General features: G+C 36.5%; 1 protein-coding gene across 1 annotated transcript in view; it reads left to right on the forward strand.

The window, feature by feature from the left end:
* Nucleotides 1–5,431, forward strand: part of TBC1D19 (TBC1 domain family member 19) — a 46,495-nt gene extending 41,064 nt beyond the window's left edge. The window contains exons 17-21 of the mRNA XM_027686507.1: nucleotides 878–987; nucleotides 2,214–2,305; nucleotides 3,038–3,153; nucleotides 3,983–4,053; nucleotides 5,065–5,431. Of these exons, the coding sequence (XP_027542308.1) occupies nucleotides 878–987; nucleotides 2,214–2,305; nucleotides 3,038–3,153; nucleotides 3,983–4,053; nucleotides 5,065–5,139 (464 nt within the window). The 3' untranslated portion in view covers nucleotides 5,140–5,431. The remainder of the gene's footprint in view (nucleotides 1–877; nucleotides 988–2,213; nucleotides 2,306–3,037; nucleotides 3,154–3,982; nucleotides 4,054–5,064) is intronic.
* The last annotated feature ends 4,059 nt before the right edge of the window (nucleotides 5,432–9,490 follow it).

A 9,490-nucleotide genomic window follows, 5' to 3' on the forward strand; every position in this document is an offset into this window, starting at 1 on the left:
CTGCAGACAAATGTATCCACATCCCCAGCCTCTGTAAAAAAAAATGGAAGGGAAGGTGAATGTAAAGATAGAGACTGTGAGTGTTTTAAAATGTAAGCTGTCATCCAAAATGAATGGACCTGTAAAGTGAAGCAGTCAGTGTGATGAGTGAACAGATAAAAAGGCTGTTCACAAAAATGTATAAGGAAAACTGTCTCTGAAAATGCATTGAGTGAATGGAGTATCAGTCTGACAGAACCGATTATGTTTGTGCAGCATATACGTATAACATATTTATCCATATGCTGGACTTTTACAAAACAACAAAAGTTTGAGAGCTACTGCTTTACTAAATGAGTTCTAAACAGTAAACCACCAAATGTCCATGCTTTACAGATCTTGTAAGAAATAAACAGGTCTCTATCAGTTTGTCATACTTACGGGATGTTATTGTGGCAACCAAAAGCTGTTATTTAATATTTTCATTTTCACAACATCTGTCTTCAAGCAGTCTTACAAGTGAAGTAAGGAGCTGGTCACTAACCCCTGGGCACATTGGAAATTATAGATAGTTGAATCAAAAACTTGCTCTGTTCAATATCCTATTGCCCTACACCGCAGAGAAGCCAGCACTGTAGTAAGCAGTTCTTATTAGTTTAGATTCTTGAAATATATATAACTATTACCTAGAATGTATCGCACTCCCTTTCTTTACTTTTTTACATTAAATGATAGAAATATTCTATAACAGTCTTCCTCAATAACTGGTTTAGTATTGTTTTTGTAAATTTTGCTACTATAAATTACTTGATTTTTCCTCATACTTCATGCACTTAATCATTGAACTCTTTTAGCAGTTTACAGTGTTGAGTCAATTATAATTCTTTTATCCTTTCAGTTGCTCCACTTTGTTTTCTGTACCATGAACCTTCCAAATTGTATCAGATATTCCGTGAGATGTATGTGCGTTTTTTCTTCAGACTCCATTCCATCTCTTCTCATCCCTCTGTAAGTTCATTAGGAATTAAACCCACTCACTTGATATTCTGTTTGCTACAGAACAATAATATACAGTAGCATGGTTTTCTATGCGATTGAAATGTATTCTTTTAAATATAATAAAATATTTCAGGCATGTTTGGGAAGATTATTAGGTAATTCTAGTTTGGATATTGTTGTTTTCTATGTCCGTGTTACTCTTTGCAATAGAATATCATATACCTTATTAAAATAGTAAGTTCTCATTTTATGAGTGTGTGGGATCTTTTATAAGACTTAAGTGTTTTAATGTAGTAGGTTTCTCAGTTCAAGGAGTCACAAAATGCATACTCAGTTTCTTTCACTGATGACGTGTAAGTGCACAATGAAGTACTGTCTGGGGTAGAGGGGGTAAAATATATGTATACAGATATTGTTTCAGTGATATCAAGTTAATGTGTGTTTGTTTAGCGAAGTATCTTGGTATGATGGCACATGCTTTTTAGCACTACTAGATGAATTTAAATAGTTTGGTTATGTTTATGACCAGGACGTGCTGTCTTGAATGTAAGACAATTGTAGAAATTGGCTTATCTTCAATTTCTGAGGAATAAAACCTAGCAAATATTATTTTTTTCCTTCAAAAAGTGCAGAAGAGTAATATTGCATTTTGAAAACATTTCCTGGTTAAAAGAAAATCCTTTCCTTGATATATCATTTCAAGGCTATGCACTGTGCTTTCAATCATTAATAGCAGGGAAACAGGTCAAATAGAATCTGTTCATTTATATTGTAATTTTAAAAAGAAAATTTAAAATGTGTTTCTATCTAACTTTTTTGTGGTTATCCCCATTGCTGTTTGGTTTTAGTTATCAGAGATACTTTTTCTCACATCCTCTGTTTTTTAGTGCAGCTGACGTCTGTTTCATCAGAGTGGAAATATTTCAAGTAGTTCATATTATAATAACCCACTAAATATTTATATCCTGACATACAAAACGATAAGTAACTTGGAGCTGAAAGGGACTATCAGAACATATGATGTTGTTGATGCATAGATAGAATTGTAGGAGCAAAGCTTTAGTGGCTGAAGGTATTAGAGCTGCTTGGGCCTTTTGTACCTGAGCTGAATATTATATAATTAATAGTATTCTATTGTTTGAATTAAAAATTCATGCATATTTACCTGCTGATACTGTTTTCTTGGATGTGACAGAATGAGTGTTAGTATTGTTTCTTTATACTTGTTTCTTTAGGGCATTGTATCATTGTGTTTGCTTTTTGAGACTCTTCTACAAACTCATCTGCCCCAGCTCTTTTATCACCTCCGAGAAATTGGGGCTCAGCCGTAAGTACTTCTTTCTGACTTCTTACAAATGTTGCAGATTGATTGTTCTGAAAACGCTGTTCTGTAGTATTTAATTTAAGATCTACGGGAAATTATTCAAAGGTGTGAACATCAGTGTGCCATTTTTTCTTGAAAGTCAGCTGGAGTCCTTTGAATATCTGTGCTTTGTGCATTTCTTCTGTATATTCTTTGAAAAAGAGAGGAGAATTGCTGTAAGACAAATGCTGCATTATTCAGCTAAGTTTCAGTAATTCATGTCAGATCTGATGGAACTAAGTGACTTATGTCCTGGGGGACAGAAGACACAGAGATGTGTTAGTTACAGGAGAAGGTACCAGAGAGCAAAAGGCTGTCACTGGATAGTGAACTCATGGCACCAAGTGCAATAGAACCTGAAAACCCTCTTTGCCATAATTGGTATCCATTTTAATAGCATAATAGCAGAGAGGATGAAACACTGAGGGTGATAATAGATGAGGATCACTCTAATGTGATTGTTTGATCAGAATGATAATGGAAAAGATAGTAGCACTTTATCAACTGAGGTGCTAAATAGCTTTATGATGTCTGTTGCAAATTAAAATATTGATTATTAATGCAGCAAGAAAAATGGCTGTTCTTCCTGGAAGAGAAATGCAAGAGGATAATGAAATGTTTTTAATTTATAGAGGATTCTTCTGATCATTATGGGAGGCAGAAATATAATAACTGTTGTTTATCCCTTGTTTGCAGGCTACGAATTTCATTTAAATGGATGGTACGAGCATTTTCTGGTTATTTAGCTACAGATCAGCTCTTGCTTCTGTGGGACAGAATCCTGGGATACAATTCTCTAGAAATTCTTGCTGGTAATAGAATTATTTTTACAAAACATTTTAAATCTGGGTGGATGTGGGGCAGATACATGTTAGATTCAATGTATTTTGTGACAAGAAGAAAAAAGCTCTTTGAATGCTGAAAGCAGATTACATACTTGTCAAATAACATACTTTTAGAAAACTAGAATTGCATAAATACTGCATCTCTAACTAAAAATATGCAAGATAATTTTTTTTTTTTTGGTAACACTTAAAACATGCTTATTGGTCTCTGAACAGAACATAGGATATTCTTTGGTGGTTTTGGTAAATGAGTTCATCACCTTTCACAAAATGCAAGATTCATGTTATTCATTTATAGCAACTACTACTTCAGTACTTTAAGTGACTGAGAGTCCCTCTGATTTTGCTGAATGATTTCTTCCTTTGAAATGGCATCTTTTAGGAGACTTTGAGAGTTTTGTACTTAAATAATGCCATCATATTTATGAAGGTTTAAGATGGGGGTTTTAAAGAAGACATGTATCTTCAGTGGGGTCAGTTTTTAAATATGAAGGAGTTGAATAGAAGAGTAAAGGTTTTGGTTCCATTTGTATATATAAGACAGCTTGTCCTTTTAATCAAAAGCTAGTCATCTTAAACTCAGGCATTTTCACTCAGACTAATCTGAAAGAATGTTGTGTTTTTTCTGTCTGTTTAAAAGTGGACAAAGAAGCTCAAACACAGCCACTTGTTTTACGTTATTCTTCAGAATCAAAATGATTAATCTAAGGGAGGGAAAATTGGTATTTTACATCAAGATTAATTCTAACCACTAATTAACAGGTCAGGAACTTAAATATTGGGCATTTTCTTTCAGTCCTGGCAGCTGCTGTGTTTGCTTTCCGAGCAGTCAACCTGATGGAGGTGACGTCACTGGCTGCAGCTGAAGTAAGGATAAGTTTCAGTTAGAGGAGATTGAAATAGTTTCTGATGCTTTGCCAATAGGAGTAACTTAAGCTTCACGTGGCACATGGTACATAGTGCAAATCTTTCTGTCTAAATTCTTACCTTAGGTACAAAGTAAAGAAATTGTGAATATGCAGTACATAATGCTGCTTTTCTGGAGTAAAAGGAAATAAAGGATATTTCCTACATAAATGCAGTATTATAAAATTATTTTGTACAATTAGATTTTTTTTCTGTTTTAGTATATAATCTGTGTTTGTGGGGTATATTGTTTTTGAAATATTGTAGGGGTTTGTACCTTTTTCCTCAGCACATTTTAATGGAGTTACCTCTGTGCTACAAATTACAAAGATTTTACAAGATTACTTTGTCAGTATGAATCTGAAATTTCACTGAGCATATGGTCATGGGAAATGAAGGAAATTAAGTCATTAAGATGAAGATTATTATTGTTTAATAATTAGTTGGTTTGGGGTTGGTTTTTTGTTGGTTGTTTGTTTGTTTTCCACAAAAATATGGTGATTGATTCTTTCCAAACTTTGAAAGTTTGTGATCACTTTCTTCGGGTTTTTTTTAAAACATAATTCATGAGAAGACTAACTATTTGAGGTATTATGCTGGACTTACTTCACAAGTACTAGCCAAGCCACAGGATAAGGATTCTTAATTCCCAATTATTTTTAGAAGCAAGTTGAAATGTTAGACCTCTTGTTCACCCATGATGCCATGTATATTTGAAGTAAGGCTAAAGGCTAAAATAAAGTTACTTGGGTTATATATGTAAACATATGCTTTTTCTTTGAAATGTTAGAATGAAAAATAATGCAATAAAGTTCAAACATAAACCAATATAATTTGTTTCTAGCAAGGTCCAAATCAAATTATTGACAATAATAAAGTCAGTATTAGAATCTTTTTCTGACTTCTTAACTTGCTTTAAGGAAATTTGATTCAAATGTCAAGTTTAACAAGCCTTTTTGGTTTTCCTCCTAGGCTGTACTTGCTGATCTTTCAACCCTGAAAGTTATGCCTCTTCTTCAAATCTTCTTGTTTGCTACTGTCACTTGATCTGCTTCAGCAATACTGGTACCACATTGCAGTCTTTCAGGAGAAGCTAAGCATCAACTATGCAATGTCTTCATAAAACCAAAATTAAACTCTATAATATCAATTTAGAAATCATTACCTTAAAATTTTCTAACTGAAAACAATAACTTTGCACACAATTGTGTGCAGTGCATGCTAATGAATTTCACTGTAACAGCAATTACTTGTACATTGAGAATGACTACTTCTGCAAATAAACAATATGAATCACTGTCTAAAATGCATGTAATAATAAAGTAAATGTAATTCATGATCTGAGTTTTGTGATGTTAATTTCAGAGTTGTAAATTCTCTCTTTTAATATGAAATTACTTTTTCAAGCTCACAGCTCAGAGGATATCAGCTCAAATACTGTCAGTTGAGAAAATAGATACTTAAACTTGCAAGATCTTTTTTTTCTCATTTTCTAAGGAAAAGATAGGATCATGCACAAGTTCTGCTGTCTCTACCTTATTTATTCTTTTCACAGAAATTTTGTCCATGTTCTTTCTCGTGTTGATTGCTCCTGTTTATTCTTTTCTTACCCAGAGATGTAGTCACGCGTTCCCCATCCACCTTTGGTTAGGTAAACAGCCACCTCAGGCGTCTGCTAAACTCCTACCCAGAGTCCCATCAAAGGCCCCGTGTCATAACATATGTTCCCCTGCTGAGAAGGCCTGAGCAAAGCTTCCTTCAGAACTTGTTGGAGCCAGTCCTTGCATGAGACAAAATATTCCCCTGAGAATGATGCCAAGAGTCCTTTTGCTTTGCTCCATGCCCTCTTTGGTACAGCAGTGCTACGCCTTTGACAGTTTTCCAGCCTCTGTGATTCAACAGCTCAGGCTTCAGTGCAAGATCCAAATGCATATCCATGTGTGACGGATTGTCACTACACTGCCAGGCTGGCATCATCTGTTAGCTGTCAGACCTTTTTGTGAGGTCTTTCAGATCTTTTCCACTGATACGTTTAATACCACAGTTGGAATCAATTATCTGATTTAAGTGCATCTTTAAATGCAAAAAAGGCTCAAAGTCAAAAAGTCTGTGATTCTTGTTGTCTATGTTGTCTTGTTGTCTCTGTCAGGATAATGTAGTAAAAACATACTGAACTTTTATAGACTGGTAGTAAATTTATGAGGCAAATTTTAAAAAAGGTAATGTTGTGGACTCGGTATGATCACTTCTTAAAGAAAGAACCAAACTGCTTAACAGGTGCAATGTATCCAGTGAGAATACTTGGGGAAATGTTGTTCTGGATAACAGAGAAAATTGATCTTTTCCTTAGTATTTGCAAGAAATGGTTTTGACCATTTAAGTAGAGGGTTTTCTATGGCAGTTTTTAAAAAGGCATGTGACAGCTTTTATCCTTTACAGCAAGTATTGCCCCTGTTTTATGTATGGGGAATGGAGGCATAGAAAGATTAAGTGATTTGCTAAAGATTACAGTGTAAATTCCTAAAAGAGGTAAGCAGTCTCTCTTCTCCTGAATTCCTGTTTACACTTCTGAATACTCAGTTTGTGTATTACTTAGAAGACCTTATTTCATCTTCAGAACAACACATAATGTACATCTACCTGTAGAAATGCAGCATTTTGCATCTTTTAAAATCTGTAAGACTGAGTAGCGATTTAGAAATGATAATGTTACAAAGCACTCACAAGGATTGTGGCTCAATAAGGTCATTACAAGGTTACCATGGCTTTTTAGAGAATTAAAAGTATTTACTAAATAGCAAGGGAGATTCCCTACAGGCCTGCTGACCCTCTAATTCCCATCACTGTGTGCAAGTACATGGTGCAGAATCCAAACATTACCCTAACCCACTGTCTGTACAGCCCGGAGAAGAGGAGACAGAGAGGTTGTAACTCATTGCAGTTACAACTTCCTTGTGAGGGGAAGAGGAGGGGCAGGCACTGATCTCTTATCTGTGGTGACCAGTGACAGGACATGAGGGAATGGCCTGAAATTGTGTTGAGGGAGGTTCAGGTTGGATATTAGGAAAAGGTTCTTTCCCCAGAGGATGGTTGGGCACTGGAACAGGCTTCCCAGGGAAGTGGTCACAGCACCAAGCCTGACAGAATGTGTTTCAAGAAGCATTTGGACAATACACTTGGGCACATGGTGTGACTCTTGGGGATGGTCCTGTGCAGGGCTAAGGGTTGGACTTGATCCTTGTGGGTCCCTTCCAGCTCAGCATATTCTGTGATTCTTTTTTTTTTTTTTTTCATTTCACCTTCCCCACTGGGGTACTTCACTCCTGTTCCTGACCCCCACCAATGTTTCTCCCGATGGCTGCACAGGGACCCTTATGCTCTACAGCTTGTGTGGGTCACCACACCCTCGTCCAGGCCACTGGTGTGGCTGCCTGAGTGGCTGTTCCGTGTACCTGGAGTGATGCTGTTCCTCTCACCTCTGGGGTGGCCAAAGGCCACAGGCAGCGCTTCAGCCAGGACCTGCTATAGCAGCAAATCTCTTGGAAACCTCTGCTGCCTTTTGTCAGGTGTTGCCTTTTTTGAGACACAGAAAGGTGCCTACAGACAGAGAGGCATGTATATAGGAATATTGAGTATAATTGCTTTAAAAATGAGATTAAGTTGAGATTAAAAAATGAACTAGTTCCTCACCTTAGGCTTCACCTATACTGTTAGATTTTTATATCTTTTTAAAAATCTGTTTTACAAAGTTGCTTTTACTGAAGTGATATTGTTTTCATGTTCCCCTCAGTTTCTCATTTAGTTCCCACAAAATATTGTGTTTCACATTCTGGCCAATACTTGTATTTTTAATCTCCCTTGCTTAAATAACGCCCTTTCTTTTAAATAGTTTATTCTTCAAATAATAAAATGACTGGTTCCTGTCTTGCAATGAGATATTTCTCTTGAATACATAGGTAGTATCAATTATTTAAGTTTTAATTCTTTAACTTTAGAGATCAGTTCAAACTTATTGATGTCTGTAGTCTCTTTTGACTTCCAAATTCCTAAAATTCCTTTTTCATTTTTGCTGTTTAAAGTAATGGTCAGATATGATAGTAGAATCATGTCTAAATTGATAATTAAATTGGTTTAGACAGGCTCAGTTGAATGTTCAGTGGGTCAGTTTAGTCAAATTGTTTTTCTTGGTCTGTTCTACCCTCTCATCTGAAATCAATATAAAGAAACATTTCAGTACAAGAACAGTTGTCTCCATATTTATAGATAAAGATCAATTTTTTTGCTGCTTACCTTAGGACTCTGGCTATGGTCTGTCAGGGGTTTCTTGTAATGTCAAATATACTGTTGTAAAAATGCAAAAGTAAATAGGCTTGTCTAAAAATGTACCCAAGTTGTCTTCGTTCAGTACTTCCAAAAATATGTTGAAGCTAAAATCTTGATGGCTGGGTAATGGAACAGTTGAATAACTAGAACAGTTTATAATTTTTAGTGGAATTTTTTTGTCATAGTAACAAATTTTATTATGAGAAACGGAGATAATATGAAGACTGTAAAACAGATATCCCAGTAAAAAGAAAAGGCTGGAAAGAGTCTCCAGTTTAAGACACATTTTTACTTGTTGCCAGAAACCAGAAAAAAAAAAATATGGTGAAGCTTGTGCCTCTTTTCCACCCTTCTGATGAATTTTATAAAATTCTTCCAACAAGACTGAAAGGATTCCTTGAAGCAGAATTGCTGTATAAAAATCAGTTTTGGGAAAGCAGTATAGCAAGCTGCTTATTAACACTAAATAAGCATTTTATAAAAAATACTGAAATACATTGCAAAACTGAAGGGCTATATCTTCAGTGAGGAAGGGGAAGAGCCTTTCAACATATTCTAACAAATCAGTAGAATATGCTGTCCAGTATTTTATGTGAGGAAACGGGAGGGAGGGGACGGATGCAGCCAGGGTGGTGGGAGCTGCTGGGTGCTTCCTTTTCCCTCCTTTTCTCCAGGCTGTTCCCGTCCATGCCTGGCTGCTTGCAGGTGCCGCACCAGTGGCTTCCATTCCCACAGCCCACACAGGAAAGGCAATTAGCCGAAGCACATATTTGAGATCAACAGGCTTCCTCCAGCCCCAGGAAGCTCTCTGGCTGGGCAGGGGAGTACAGCAGGACGGGGCCACGGCCAAGGTGAGGGCCCCTGGGAACGACCAGCAGAGGGGCATTAGCCAGCCTTCCTGTCGGACCCGGCAGCACCAGCAGGAGAAACAACCCCTGTGAACAGTTCCCCCTACAGTAGCCATAGGAACGATACTGAGTTTCAGAAGTGCTGAAGGGCAACTGTGGTGGGGTTGGGGTTCTTTTACGGGTGTAGGACTCAGTATAGGAGGGAAAAAATACCCCTTCTGAAGGCT

Source organism: Neopelma chrysocephalum, unplaced genomic scaffold, assembly GCF_003984885.1.
Source record: "Neopelma chrysocephalum unplaced genomic scaffold, ASM398488v2 Primary Assembly neopelma1_71, whole genome shotgun sequence".
Classification (NCBI taxonomy): Eukaryota; Metazoa; Chordata; class Aves; order Passeriformes; family Pipridae; genus Neopelma; species Neopelma chrysocephalum.